At 42.2% G+C, this 15,983-nt stretch overlaps 1 protein-coding gene across 1 annotated transcript in view; it reads right to left on the reverse strand.

Moving 5' to 3' along the window:
• Window positions 1-15,983, reverse strand: part of FNDC7 (fibronectin type III domain containing 7) — a 36,099-nt gene that overhangs the window by 14,746 nt on the left and 5,370 nt on the right. Inside the window, exons 5-7 of the mRNA XM_086936314.1 lie at window positions 5,917-6,177; window positions 3,598-3,861; window positions 1,818-2,072 (exon numbers count right to left, since the gene is read on the reverse strand). Coding sequence (XP_086792440.1) covers window positions 1,818-2,072; window positions 3,598-3,861; window positions 5,917-6,177 — 780 coding nt within the window. The remainder of the gene's footprint in view (window positions 1-1,817; window positions 2,073-3,597; window positions 3,862-5,916; window positions 6,178-15,983) is intronic.

Raw genomic sequence — 15,983 nt, forward strand, 5'->3', positions numbered from 1 at the left:
CTGTCCCTCCCTTTCGGACGGAATTGAAATATTTAACCAAGCTCTTACCTACATTACTTTCCCATGCTCCCAGTTGCTGGTGATGCTTTGCGATGTTTCATTTTTAATTTCCGTACCGTTGATTCAATGCCCCTCCCATCGCGTTCACCTTTTTTTCCCTAGCTTCTCTGTTGCGCCTACCCACTCCCTGATGCAGCCGCCAATCAGAGGTGTTTACTTTTTTACCCCTCGTCCCCACTCGCTCCACCGTTGGTCCTCCACTTCTCCTAGTCATATTTTTTTTCTTTTTTTCTTTTTGGGAGAGCCCAGTATCTTCAATTAGCTGCTATGTTTCTTATCTCTCAAAAAAAGGCTTAGGTGCACTTTCAAAATTTAAATTTACCACCCCAAGATGTGCCTCCACTTTCTTGGAATGATAAATATAAAAAAAATAGCAGTTGCATCATAATGCATATGTGCGCATGCATGGTGACATATATATTTCATCACACTATGGCTGCGGTAGCATGATGTAACAATCGGTAGGGGAAGACAGGGATCAATTGTGATCCAGTAGGGCTTTGATTACCATTCAGAGAGAGAAGAATGGAAGGTCCGGCCACAGTCGTAGCCCCAAGTATGAAGACATCAAAAGAGATGACGGGGTGTGTGAGGCCATTATATCCAACAAATTGGATACCCAGGGATGGTCCTCCATTGAGCACTAGCCCTTATACCCTAGTGACCTTTTCCTCCTTTCTTCCCATAGGAACAGCCCAATCTCTTTTGTTGTCTGCGGTAGCATGATGACATGTATGTGTACATGCATTGACACTGAGCCACATATTCGTCATCATGCTGGGCCTTGCTTTTTTCTTTATTTTATTTTTTGCTGATGCTTTTCAGCATAGTTATGAAACAATGGGGGAACCCGAACGTCCACTGGACCCGAGTGAAGTTCAGTACGAAAAAAAATGGTCACAGTGGTTTATTTTAAACCATCCCTAGGTGTCTCCATATGTCTTCATAAGTCCTGATGAAGACCCCACTCTAAGGACATATTATCGGGGTCAAAACGTTGACGGTCTTTTATTTCTTTCATGTACAGACAACAGCAATTGAATTACTGTGTCATCAGAATATTTAGTTTTTCATGCATATTTAACCTTTATATTGGCTGGATAGGTCACTATCTGCTATTGATGTATACCCTGCACGTTGCCTTTCCTTTTCCGTCAAACCTTGATTAGCACACATCTTTGAGCACTTCTTTCTTCTACCTTGGAGCACCTTTTTACAACTATGTAGATATCTGTGTTGCTATTGAATATGAACATTAATATTTTATAATATGAATACATTGGCTACATTGATTCACTAAGATGATTTTGGAACCTATGTGGAATACAGTTCCTCTGTGACCATTTCTTTTCGTACTGCTTTTCAGCATAGGCAATCAACAATTGTTATGCATGCTTTTTGGCTTACAGGCTTGTAGATCACACTGCTCCAACATGCACATAACTCCTTGGCGTGGTACACACTCAGACATACAATGCTACTGACAATCACTGCTCCAGGAGTCCAAGGATTCCACACCCAAATTCCATACATGGCATGCCCCTGAATAAAGAGTGATCTGATCCTGCAGAAACAGGCTGCACAGACGTCACAACTAGCTTTATATAAGACAGCCACAACACAAGCATGAACAGTCAATCCCCTCATTTGCCTACAGTTGAGGTAAACAGCCTGTGCCCTCTTTATACTATGGATGTTGGCGATGTATCTTTGCAGCTATTGGTCAATTACAGAATGCATCCCTTTCACTTACTTACCAGTGGTGTAATTATGCACATCCCCTAATGGACTCTGGCCGGCCCTGTTGTACGCAAAGACACTGATGAAATAGGTGAAGCCACACTCCGCAGGGAAAGGGCACTGTGTCGATGATGTGTTGCAGTTCACCTCCAGTCCGTCATCACTTTTCACAAATACAACATAATAGTCTTCGAGCTGCACGTCAGACCAGGAGACGGAGAGGGTGCCGGGGTTCTCCTCTGAAATTGCAATACCTTCTGGAGCACATGGAACTAAGTAAAGCACAAGCAAGACTGTTAGTAATTTCCGCAAATAGGCTTCTACATAATCATCGCCAAATAATCATTTGCTAAAATGTGTAATATTTTGTAAAACGCATTTCTGCAGAGTTTAACTACACAGATAGAGAGATTCAGAAAAACATTTTGGAGGACATTAGAGACCATGAAAATCAATTAAGAAGGTCAGTTCACACCACTAAATATTTCTCATAATTCATCCAAACATGAGCACGCTGTTTTTAAAATGATTTTACTGTGCAGCTCTACTTTCCCCTATCGGTATGGAAAGCAGGTTCAATAAAACAATACTGCTGGACGGAGCACTGCTTGACAACTTTTGACTGAGTTCTGAATATTGTCCATCTCGGTTGGAAAAAATGCATGAATGAGTGAGATGTATTGGATCGATTTAGAGCTTGATTGGAACAGCTCTACAGAGCACCCACCAACATTACCCCCAGAATTCCCTCTGGTATCGCAGTCTATGTGCTTTCCCTGACTGCGGTGGCCTCGATCCACGCAGATTCGACATATACAAAAGGACGGATACCATTAAAGAGAAGGTGGAACTCAGGTTTCCTGAATGTTTGTAACCGTTGCTAAAATGTTTTTAGAATTGTGAAGGATGTTCTAGAAAGTTTGATTCCTGCACATGCTGTCCTGTTACCTGTTGCCCTGTAAACAGGCATGCCCAAGAAAGCAAATGTGGGTGGTTAATGTGGAAAAAATCTGTTTGGGTCCATGAATCTAAGTGGGTAAGTGTTTTGATTTACATAGGATATTATTAATTACCTGTGTGTTGCTCCGTGAGATCGTAATAAGATTTTGCCTGAAATGCATTCAAGATAATGCCGACTCCTGGGGTACAAAATGACTACCGGAGCCGAAATCTAGACTGGACATGAATGCTATCAGTGGTTTGGAGGATGACTCTATGGGTTCTGGCCATAGAGGAAGATGAAAGGCTAGGGATCAAACCACCGAACATAAGAGAACTTGGAAAAAAATCATGTGTATCATTAATTTCCTCAACAGATGGACATGTTCACACAAGGAACCCTAAAAATAATGGGGCCCTTGGTGTGGCGGTGTTGTGTGGAAGTAAGACTTGGTTGGTGTAGAAAATAAAGACAACCACAATAACAGGTTTACAAGTCCATCATGTACAAGGCTGAACCCAAAGCTTTTTTGAGCATAGGAGTTGATGTTGGTCCTGGGATTGGGGCACAGACTTAAAACACCTGAGGATAACCACATCGCTGTGTGCAGGATTCGCCTCCTGTGCTGGACCATAATTAAAACGGGTGTGGTCATGACGAGCTCAGCTCGTCATGAGCACACGAGCACTGTGCTGCATGACGAGCTGAGCTCAGCATGAGCATGGAAGGTTAATCAGTTACCTTTACTAAAGTAGGTTTGGAGATGAGGTGTACTCTAGATAACTAAACAGTGGAGGAACATCACCGGGAAGATCAATGCAAAATCAGACAGGACTACCGTAGCATAGGTCACTTACCAGTTAGTAAAGGCTCTGCAATCGAAGGTAGACTGGGTCCGCCATCATTGCTCGCAATTAGGGACACTGAGTACAATTTTCCACACTCAAGTGAGAGGATGGTGCAGGATGTGGATGACGATGTGCAGTTCAGGATGGGGTCTCCGGCATCACTGGAGAGGGTCAGTGTGTACTCTGAAGCTCCCTGTGCTGATGGCCAGTTGAAAGTGGCGTCCAGGTTTGCAACGTCAAGAGCAGCGGTAATAGGAGCTGGAGCCTCGGGACCTGTTTAAATCAAATATAGTTATAAATGTGCTGCAGATGTTCAAATTCCACATTATATTAAATCACATCATTCTATCATGTCATACTGACAGTATCAGGGCCATATTTGAGTGATCCTGAACTTTGCCTCTGTGTTGACTAGCATGACAATGCCTCTCCACTATTATTTCAAATATCCACCACATCTGTTCGTTCCGAGAGAGTAACAGACTAAAGAACCACTAGCTCTCTCATCATAAATAACCACTAACAGACCCCAGAAAAACCTACATACCTGCACGCTTCATTATAATTACAGAATCTATAATACTCCATCCCGTGGTCTTGGTGTCACTGCGGATGCTGACATCAAAATAGTTGATTAATTACGATTAAAGTTAATTATGTAAACAACGTTTCTAACTTTCGTCTCTCTGTCTTTCAATGTATACTTAACTTGACATTCATAAAGATGAACAATCTATAGTCTAAATCATATAAGTTTTACTAAGTTGGATACTTTCAACTAAACTCATTACGAGTTTCTAGACACTCAGGCATAGATTTAAGTAGCAGAGCCTCGTAGTCTCCCTTTGATAATCAGAATCTCCTTTGCACACTTGTATCTAAAACAACCACCCTTTCTCTAAGCTTAAGATCTACTCACCATCACACTAAGAGCTGCCCACCAACACACTACTCTTGATATAGTATGGTCTATACTGAATGGAAGCCACATATGTGATGGTATACGAACCGCACATTCATCGCAAATGAAGGATGCTGTGGTCTGAGTCAACACTTAGGGGCCCATTAGAATGTTGGGTGAATCGCCACAGCCCGCTTGGCGGTGGCGATCCGCCTGACATTCTTTCCTGCCCGCAAGCCATTTCCCCCGTCATATTACTATGGCGGGGCGGGGGGTGGGAGGTGGGGGGGACAACCCCGGTGGACGGAAAGACCGTCCCCCGGTTTTCTGCTCGGTCGATGAGTTGACCGGGTGGAAAAGGTTTTAATATGGTGGCGGTGTCTGTTAGACACCGCCATCCATATCACGATGCATTCAGGGATTTGCCGCCACGGAAAGGCATGCGGTGTTTGCTATAGCGGGCCCCCAGGAAGTTGTGGGGTGGTTGGTGCACATGGGGGGGTACCTATGGTACCCGCCTGCAGTTTCATGCACAACATGGCAGGCACCGCACGGTGCCTGCCAGCACTGCCCACCGCAATGTCAAGAATGCAGGATGTGCCCGCCAGTGTGGCGGGCGCATCGTAATCACCCCCACTGGACTGTCGCACTTATGGCGGGCGGTCCCTTTCTACGTCGGTCCACCCGCCATCCTAATGATGCTCTGAGCCTCCACTTTCCTCCACCTGGAGTGCTTAGATTTCCCAGTTCTGAGGTATAATCCCGTACAGTTATATAAACATCAGTTTTTTAAAGTTGATATCATATAATATGGTTTGATATTCAGTACCAGATAAAGTATGCCTAATGTAGACAAGCCCGGTGTCAGTGGATATCAGGCATGCTTTCTTGGGGACAGTGGGTGTTTTCTACACAGAGGAATACTGTTGTAATAGCAGGGCCCTGACACTAGCACCAAATTATCACACAAGGATTTTTCAACTCGCACTTTCCTGCTCTTCTTCTGGCATTGCTGACTGAATACTAGAATGCGTTTTATGTGAGTGGATTAGCTACTAGTACTGGTTTTAACTGGGTAGGATTGAATTTTTAGAGATGCTATCACTGGTCTGAAATGCCTGTAGAAATAACTGATGTCTCGAATATCACTCTAGCAATCAAATATTGATCTAGTCACAGCATCAAGTAGCTTTCACGGTCATTGTCCATTGTTTTAACAGATACAGTGTTGCTCTTCAAGCTGTAGTGTCATTAAATTATACAAAGATAACTATGGATTTTGCAGGTGGGTAAGGAGCACAATGTGCATAGCCTTTGCAATCAAACAAAAGACTATAAGTGCCATGCAAAGTAAATGGGTTGTTGTGTAAGCAGGTGGAACAATTTGTTAGTGTAATGGTCACATCATAACTTTTTTTAGCACTTACGTGTTATTTGAGTGAGAGTGAAACTATCTCCAGGATTCCCATTTTCATCCCAGGCGTTTACGATGATGGTGTAGACGGTACCAGGATCAAGACCAGTAAATGTCAGATTGGTGTCGGTTGTATTCTCGGTTATTCGACTTCCCAACCCATCTGAGCGCACAATCGAGACCGAGTAGGACACAGCTGCGTAAACAGGACTCCACACCACTTGCACGCTGTCAGAACTTTCAGAGCTTGCACTGACGTTTGCAGCTGCCAAAACTATGAAAGAACATCAATACAACCATTATCCAATCAGCGTTATAGGCAGGGGAAACCAAATAAACCCTTGTAGGCTTGGGCACTAGATATTTGAAGTCAAAGTGTGCTACAAGGGGCTTGTTTATGAAGATAGTAAATCTTAGTTGTGAGTAGTACACATGTAACACACTCAAATGTATCAACAGGATATCACATTTAGTAATTAGCTGGAATTAATCAATGGAAGGAAAAAAGAGAGCACATGGAGAAAGTATATTATATTCTGAATTTTTTTTTGTATTTAGTAATGAAACAACAAAATTGGGGAGACAAATACAGAAAGATAAATCCAAGCAGGAGTCATGAACAGAGATATAAATAATAATAACTCTACAGTTCACAACTGAAACATCAACTCCTGGTGAATATAACAGACAACCAAAAATAATTAATAGAAAATGGTCGTATGTTCGTGCCAACGCAACGTTTCTGGAGATGATGGAAGTGTCGACGTTTCAGTCTAGTATGCAGTCGTCATGAAGACCATCATCAGGACAGAAAATGTCATTGCTGAAAAAACTCCCTGAAATTTCCAAGGAGCATTTTCTCAGATTGCGATGGGCGGCAAGAGATGTGGAGCAAAGTATCCACTGAGTTTAAATCTTTAGTCTGGTATATGGGGTCTCTTCTGATGGCCGAGTTTCAGAAAGCAATAAGCTGAACATACAGCGTGGCTTAAAAGTTTTGAAACTGACAAAAATGTACAGTCACGAGAGTAGCGTCTTCCGTCCGCTTGCCGTGTAGTCAATTACCACAAGTGAGCAGGGTTATGGTATTTAAACCTGGCGATGCAATTCCAATCGAAGCCCATGTTAGATGTCTCCACATCTAACATGGGCTTCGATTGGAATTCATAGAGCATATTATCAAGCCCATTATCGCCGCTTTATCAGCAGTTTCCTGCCGATAAAAGCGGCGATAATGTAACGACCTTTCTTGATAATATGCCCCTATGTCCCTTGGATCAAGAGAATCGATAGAGGGTGTTGAATATAGGCAGAGACGATGCTGGCAGAGCATGGCATTTCTTCTGATACTTCAAGACTGTGGTGAGCTGTGGAGATGGGACAAGGCCACTGCCGACTGTGGGTGTCGCATTATGAACAAGACCAAGAAGAGTGAGTGAATGAGAAGTGTACACTGTGTGGCTATCTGTTGCTGATTAAAGCACTATATAATGGTAGTCCTAGTCAGCCCTGTGATATCATTGTGGTGTACAATGATGTTGGCCACACACAGCTGTAACGTCACAGTGGTGTCCACTGGCTTGGGTGCACACTGATATGACATTATGGCGGTGTAGAACTGCTTTGGATTTGCACTGCTGTGACATCACAATGGTGTCCAGTTGCTTTGGGTGTACACTGATATGACATCACAGCAGTATAGATTATCTCTTATGTATGGGTCATGTCTCTTGTCAGGATAAAAGGAGACCATATGGACCATATTCAACATACATATTGAATTTTGGTTAGATGTCATTGGCATAACAAAACATTCACTTCAAAAGTAGCAACGCAGCATGCTTTTCTGCTTTCTTGGTTAAACGGCAATGGTCAGGGTTAGTATGGCCAAGTTGAGCCTTTAAGGGTCTTGGCTACGGACAGCCTTAACCACGGTCGGACTGGGACACCAAAATAAGTGACCCGTGTTATTGAACCAGCTAGCTAAAAAAGGGTCCCCACTTGCAAATCAGGTCAGTTTTGAACTTGTAAAGACGTGCAGTATGAGTATTTTTAAGGTACTGGAGACTGCATGGATTTGTGTCTGCTGTAGGCAACGTTTGTGGTAATATCAGGGCAATTAGCAGTCAAAACTGGGCAACCTGGTTATAGAACTGTCCCACAAACTGCTAAGAAAAACGCCCTACACACAGATCAGATCAGCCCATTGGGCACTGCCTAATGTTTCTGTAGGCTAGTCCAACTCTGGCCTTGGCTATATCTAGGTACCCCTATTGTTTCCAGTACCTAACATATAATTAAAGTGGGCTTTTGGGTAAGCCCTCTGCCCATGATTGCATGGATTGCATCCTATCCCAATTCTCTGCTCTTGATTTAATGGCGTTTCTCCCTATTCTTGAGTTGTACCAGCCAGGAGCATTTTGGTCTCACAGTGTTCTAATGGGTTGAGCTGTATTCTTCAATGACATACCTCTGGGGGCTCTTTTATTTAGGATTCAGCACTCCATTGGGAGTGCATGTGTCTCCTTGATCTTTCCGACTGTCTCTTTCTGTGCACTCAAAACCCCCACATCCCCCAACATGCTCACTTTTCTCTCCTCGAGTCACTGAACCCAGTGTTAATTGTGTTTTTGTTTACTTATTTATTTATTTTACAAGGACCAGTCAACTGCAAAATGCTGCTGTGTCACTCACTTCCTTTTTTGAGCTTCATGTCCACTTGTTTTTCACTTCTTTTTGTAACATTTTAATTTACCATTTTAGCATGGCAGTCTGCCATGTTAGAATGGTAGATTAAAAATAGCCATCATCCACCAAGACCCATGCATGTATCAGAGGCAGTCATGAAATGGGTTTTCTTCAATAGGAAAACCAGCACAAGATTGTCGGTCATTCCCACGGTTGGCATAAAACATTGGAAAAGCCAATAGCTTGAACTCTTAAAGGCGATAATGATAATCACTAAAACGTACAGGAGAACAGTTTTTGATTCAACATCATAATTTCTGTATGAATGATGCATAGATCAGCAAATGTTTCTATATAATTTGTTTATTTTTGTTCCGTGCCCTGTGCAACTGAAGCTAAACCAAAGCATCTAGCACTGGTATTTTAGATTGGCGAGAAAAGGTGAGTACAAACGGGTTAGAGTCATGAAGAGAGGTCTTCTCCTTCATCCGTAGGTGTAAGGGAGGCTCTAAATGATAAGGGGTTTTGATATATTAAGTGTTTTGGAGTTGGACATACTTCCTTTCCCTCTGGGAGCAATGGGAGGCCTACATCTTTACCATCTGCATGCACACTGCACAAAATAGCTGCTGCGGGGTCTGGTTGACCAACAATGGGGTTCCATGAGTAGAGGCTGCACAGGTCTGTGAGAAGTTGGTTGAACACCTCCCTCCAGATCATTATGGACACTGTTTCCAGTTCTGGACTCATAATGTCACAAACTAATGCATTCTGGGTAAAGTGGTTTTGTTTGTATTGGACTAATTAGACTAACCTATCTGAAAACAAAGTTTTGTAGGAGAAAAGTTTAAGACTGAAGTCTATGTCTGTAATGATGAAGAGAGTGGGGTCTCCCTCGAAGTGTGGCAAATAGGGGTTCTTTGGCCTATTTGAACCATCAGTTTTCACTCCTGTGACTGCTGAATGACTGCAGACCCTGCTGTTTTCAAAAGGCAAGGAGCCTATTTGAAATGCACCAAGCACATTAAGGGTTTTATCTGTCAGTAAAAAATGGCAAACAGGTTCATGCAACATACAGCGCGCATGAAGCAGAATTTCAGTGCACCCTTGATAACTGGCATATTGGGGTGGGTATGAACATTTCAGCAGTTGCACAGATTGCAGGGCCCGTTTTCTTCTGTGCGACTAAGAAGATATCCTAGGCAAACCATTTAATCTTTTTCCACAGGCAGCCTGTTCATAGCACAAGTATGAAGAGAGCAAACAGCTGGGCCTACTACCTTGAACAAGCTGTGCCAGAAATTGCTGCTAGGTAGCTTGTGCCGCAGTTTCAAGAGACAGGCTGAACCCCTATGCAGACCCCATCCCTTAAAAGCTAGTCATATAACCAAAGTCTGGTTCAGAAATATTGCTGTGACGTCTTGCACATCTCCTCTCTGCTCAGAGTGGAACTTTTAAATGGAGTTCTTGAAAACGCAGTTTGTCAGTCAAAGAGCAACATGGCGACTTCACAGATTTGGCCCTAGGTCTAGAGCTTATCCTTGCATTTAATTTTACTGCTCCTTCCTATGTCTTCCCCACACCAGACTTTTGTTGCACAAGCCTCTCTAGGAAATAGATTGCAGGCATGCACCACCCTTGTTCCAGTGATCCTTATCACCCCATGATATGGAACATGAGTATCCAACTTTTGTAAACAAGTGCTAAGTCCAGAAGGACAGATAGTAACTCTGCAAAAGATTCCCATTTGGATAAATTGTATGCAGTGTATCTTCTGAGAACATCCCGAAATTCTGCCATGGCTGGGTCCAAACCTGTGTCAATGTTGGACAGTCCACAGTTTACTGGCAATCACTTGGTAGACACAGGGGCCTCTGAAATATGCTTTGATGTAGGGAGGCAGTTCTAGTATTTCTCCTCAACAAACTCACCTCTGTGTTCTTCAAGGATGTATGGTTTTTTGTTATGAGCATGCAGTCTTTTGTCACACTCTTCAAACTTCAGCAGATTTGTGAACTGGGGCACAGGGATGCAAAAAGAGACCATATCTTCTACCTCAATTCAGAATTTCTCCAGAAAGTAATCTTGAGGCCAACAGGCTTCGTTTGGGAGGATATCATTATTAACTCCTACTGTGATCCAGATGAAGGGCTCATAACTACATCCTCATGGATCTAATCTTGTAGATTGGAGGCCTCAATAAAATTCGCCTTGTCACCTTTTGTTTTGTCCTGGTAATGATCCTACAGATCTGGCAATTTGCATATGTGTCTGTTCAGAAAAGTTGTGCAGTTTAGAGGCAGCAGCACAAACAAAAAGGATAACACCACTAATAAGGTGACGAGGGGTTAGAAACATCTATTGTATCACCATATTTCTCTGAATAGGGTAATAACCAACAGTTTAAATAAAAAGAGCTCCATCCCAATGAAGAAACATGCCACATTGAATGGGTGAGGGTCTTAACCATAGTTTAATATAGCATTCTTGGATGGAACACATATACCGTTAGGTCGCTCAATTACTACACTTGATATGCCAGTAGCATTTGTTTATCATGACCTCAAAACGCAAAGAATATTTTCTCTCCCCTTTCTTGGCCACTTGTCGACAGTGGCAAGCAGGCTAATAGAGTGCTCATATGAAGGTTGGTATTTTTAGTAGCGTTTGGAAGGATGTATCTCAGCTTCGCTCATCTTTTTCTCTCACTGTGCCCAGGTGTTTTTTCTTTTCTGCCTTGGCTTGAGGTTGAGAAGGTAGGTTTACAGTGGTAGGGTCGCTCTAGAGAAGTTGTATAATGTGTGACGAGGTACCATGACGAACAGGCCAATATACGTTTCTATGAGAGTTGGCAATTCAGTAGTCTTGCAGAAGATGCATCTTGACCTCTCTAATATTTTCCTCTCACTGCACCCAGGTATTTTTTCCTTTGCTGTTTTTGCCTGGTGTTTGGAAGTTGAGAGGGTAGTATTACAGAAGGAGGGTTACTCTAGAGAAGTTGTGTGATGAGGATCCATCATGTGCAGGCCTATACAGGCTACTATTAGAGTTTGCATTTCAATCGTATTGAGGGAGGATGTATCTTGGCCTCTCTTATGCTTCTCTCAAACTGCACCAGGCTGTTTTTTTCTTTGCTACCTTTGCCTGGTGTCTGGAATTTGAGAGGGTAGAATAACAGACGGAGAGTTGCTCTAGAGACGTTGCACGGTTAGGATCTGTGATGCCCCGATCAACATGCAGTGCTATCATAGATGCCATTTCAGTAGTCTTTGGAAGGATGTATCCTGGCCTCTTTAATCTTTTCCCCTCACTGCATGCAGGTGTTTTTGTTCTTTTTCTTGGCTGCCTTTGACTGGTATCTGGAAGTTGAGAGGATAGGAATACAGATGCATGGTTGGTCTGGAAATATTGCTCAACGTGGAAGAGTGATGTGGAGGCTGAAATAGCCTACTATGAGAAATAGTATTTTAGTAGACTTTGGCCGGATGTTTTTTGGCTTCTTTAATCTATTCCTCTGACTGCCCTATATATTTTTATTTTTTGCCTTTGCTAGGGGACAGGAGGTTGAGAAGGTACTATTCTATAAGTAGGATCACTCTAGAGAAGTTGGGGTGAAATTCTTCAGTCTTCACCAACTACCATTGATGTTTACAGTGCCTCATTTGTCACAGAATGAATTTCGTTGCCCAATGCTCTGCTCAGAAGCTTAAGGCTGATACTGTTAAATGTTGCAGCTCCAAACACCTAGTCTGGTTAGTCGTCTATCTACAGCAAGGATCTTAAATCCACTACCAGGTAATCCCTGACCCTTTATCTTACTCTTGTCAGTTCCTGCTTTCTCCCTTTGTGACATTTTTTGTCTTTCTCTTCCTTCCTCTTTCCACTTGGGGTGTGTTTTGCTCTTTCTTGCTCTCTGTAAATGTCTGATGTGGAAATGTAAGTGGCGGTCTTCAAAGTCAGTGCCTGTGGGCCCTACCGGCAACCACTAGCTTTTGCAGTCTGGTGCACACTATTGGGCATGCCTCCCAGTGCTCATGACCACTTTCATGTTCTGAACTTCCTAAAAGTTGAACGGATTTATGTTGGGATTGTCAGTTTCCTAGTTAATAGAGCAACAGGATGCGAGAAGAGCCAGCAGAGTAGCTTGGGCGAAGGTGTCATATTTGTACACTTTGGCTCATAGGATGTTTTTGAACACTGTCACCCAGTCTGTCTTATTACATTAGGGCCCTTCCTTTGTTTTAGGAGACCTGCAGGTCTTTCATTTGAACTTTTTGGGAATGCCTAGTTTTAGCTTTGTTTTCAACAGCGATTAGGGGCACTCTTGTGTAAAGATCCAATCCTCTGTTGCTCAGCCTTTTTTTCCCCTCTAAGACCATGAAGTATTCCATCCACAGTTAAATACAATCTTGTCATTCATTTTTTCCAGAATAAAATCCTCCCTTAGGGAGTTATACTGTCAAATTATTTAGCGAGACCGACTGATTTAGCGAGTCCGACTGATTCTTGCACTTTGTGTCTTTTGGTTCATCATCTAAGGGGAAAAAAGCATTGTCTTTCTACACTTGGTAGACGGAATAGGCTTTCTATTTCTAGATCCCATGAAACAGCAGGGATCCTATCACGAGGACCTATTCCAGATAGATAGATTTAAGACATGGTTGCCTCTTTGTCAGAACAGGCAATTTTATAAATTTGCATAAAAGCGACTTGGGCACTCCATACACTTCTACATGGCATTGCAAATTGAGGTGGGTAAGTTATAGGCTCAAACTGAGTGTGGTAGGGAATATCTAAGCCAGAAAGTCAATGGGTTACAATCTTGTGACCAGAATATGAAGGGAAAAAATATCAAAGAGAAAGTGCACAGAGAGAGATATGAATTTACTATCCTTAACTCCACACGTACATACCTTGGAGATATTTATATTACCAAGGGAGGTGTATGTTGAGTTGCTTATAGAAAATCCATACAAACTTACTTTTCAATATGTTGTCCCTTTCTATTCTGGTCACGATATTCTAACCTATCGACATTATGGCTTCAATATTCCCCTCCCACACCACACAAACTCGGGTTTGGGCTCTCGGACAGCTGGGTGATTATATAAACCCATGTTACCTCTTCAAACTGTTTATTACAGACTAACACGGGCTCAAATCTGATTCGACCCCTTTGCACTTTTTGTGCTGATAGAGAATTGCTAAAACAATGAGAGCTTGTCTAGTTTGTAAACATGTTTGTTTTTTAAGCTACATCAATTCCGCCATTGTCATGGTCAGTGCATACCATGCACAGGATCAGTTAAAGTCTGACCAAACATTTTTTATGCTAAATGAGACTGAGATCAGATTCTAAAAGTTAACACATGTGGTGGCATTATTTTATCTGATTATTTGAAATTAGATCTTTTTTTAAGCAATCAGATTGCATGCTAAATTTAGCAAACAATTGTATTAGAATCATGAATCAGAAAGTGAGGACTGGGTATTCCTCTCAAGTATCAAAGAGATCTTCCTAATAATCCTGTGGGACCCACTCGCCCCCTTTCTACCATGTATCACACGCTGTATAAACAGAATCAAGGTACATGCATAAGGCAGGTGTCAGTGAGTGTGCATGTGTTTGTGCATGCACAAGCGTACATATCTCTGCCTTTCCACATATCTCTACCAGATTTCTTGATTCAATACCTCGAAGAATAAGCTCAGGTGAATGTCCTACCCATAACAGAACCAGGACTTTTGTTGGACTGTCAACAAAATCTTATTAAACTCAGTCTTGAACCATGCATGCTTCAAGGATATACATTATTTCTTCACTCTGAATCAGGCCCTTTATGCCCATTCCTTGTCGTTTTTTGCAAAAGTAATCTTCTGGAGGAGTTGCGGTTGTCACAATTACTCAGTGACATGTGGGCACTGTAGAAACACTGCAAATATTCTCACCTAAATAAAAAATATCGTGCTATTTTCTTCCTCCAATCACACAGTTGTGGTCAGTTCTTGGGTTTAGACAAAACTTGACCATAAAAATGACTTGTGCCTTTTCTTCTGAGCTCAACGCCTTATGCTGGTTATGCACCGCAGCTTGTATTAATCTAAAAACCTGATGCATGTCTGTTGTCATGCCCTCAGGATTGATCATTCAGCTTGCCATGTTTCCAAATGCTCGCCCACATACATACTAAATTTAGCTCACCCAATGTTAGGTCTAGAGTTTGCTTATCTTAAAAACGGGAGCGGGGATTTATGATCAATGTCCCCCTTTCTGAATTTCCCTCACCCCTTGTTTGTGCCTTATAGAATCTTACAGCCTCAGTCGTACACGGTTAGACATCAATTCCTTGGAATGGTCTTCTTACAACAAGGATGTCATTGAGCCTTAAGGCTGACGTGGGATGCTTTGGCAACTAGAATGAAGTGCTGAGAATAGGTCTCTAGTTGAAGATGAGATTTTTAAAAGTAATTCGTTGTTGGAGGCGGCATCGAAACATGCCTGTTAGCTGCAGGAATCAATTACCAGACAGTAATAATAACCTTCAGCTCTGAAAGGGTTTGCAAAGCCTTACCTGGTTTTGATTTCGAGTCTGTGTTCTTTGCAAGAGGTGTTATATTACTGTCCCTTCTAGAATGGCTTTGCATCAAAGATTGCCCCAGGCGTAAAGAAATGGCGTTTGAGGGCCCATTTGTTCGAATGAATAACTGTCCTCACTGTAGCTGCAGAGCCGGAGGCCTCTACCTGACCTATTTCAGAGTTAGCCTGACTGTGTTACGGATATTAATATTTGGTTATCTTCTGTACAGTAAAAGGATGAATGAAGATGTTGAGTTTTATCGCTTTTTGATTAATTTCTAAATGTAACGCTATGTGCAGACCCCATGTGTCAGTCAAATCAGGTTTGCAGATTACTAAAAGCTTATCATCCATGGTATGTCTACCAGGTCATAAATCCATATAATACAAGACATACATCCATTATGACTGCAGCTATTACTAGTATATAGCAGAAGACTATTCACATGTGCAGCCATGTTGAAAACCTACCCTTCGACAAGGGGCCAGCCAGTGTAGAGAAAACAGTTCTCTTTACCCAGTCCTGCATGACAAAGAATAATCATCAATAGACATTCTGGGGTGTTTCTTAGTTTGGTGATACCTGCTTGGGTGTTGAGACCTTTTAAGATATCATTCACCAGATGGGCCCTTAAGGGAAGCAGAAATCTGTCTTTGTAGTTATAATGGAAATACAACCTATTTCAAACCACTATTGGTGTGTGAAATTTAGTGGCAAATTGTCTGCTCATATAAAACATAAGCTAGGGCCCTACAAAGGTAATGAAAAGCTTCTTTTCTCATGGTATAATCCAATATGACTGTATGACCTAGAA

This window comes from Lissotriton vulgaris, chromosome 1_1, assembly GCF_964263255.1.
Source record: "Lissotriton vulgaris chromosome 1_1, aLisVul1.2, whole genome shotgun sequence".
NCBI lineage: Eukaryota > Metazoa > Chordata > Amphibia > Caudata > Salamandridae > Lissotriton > Lissotriton vulgaris.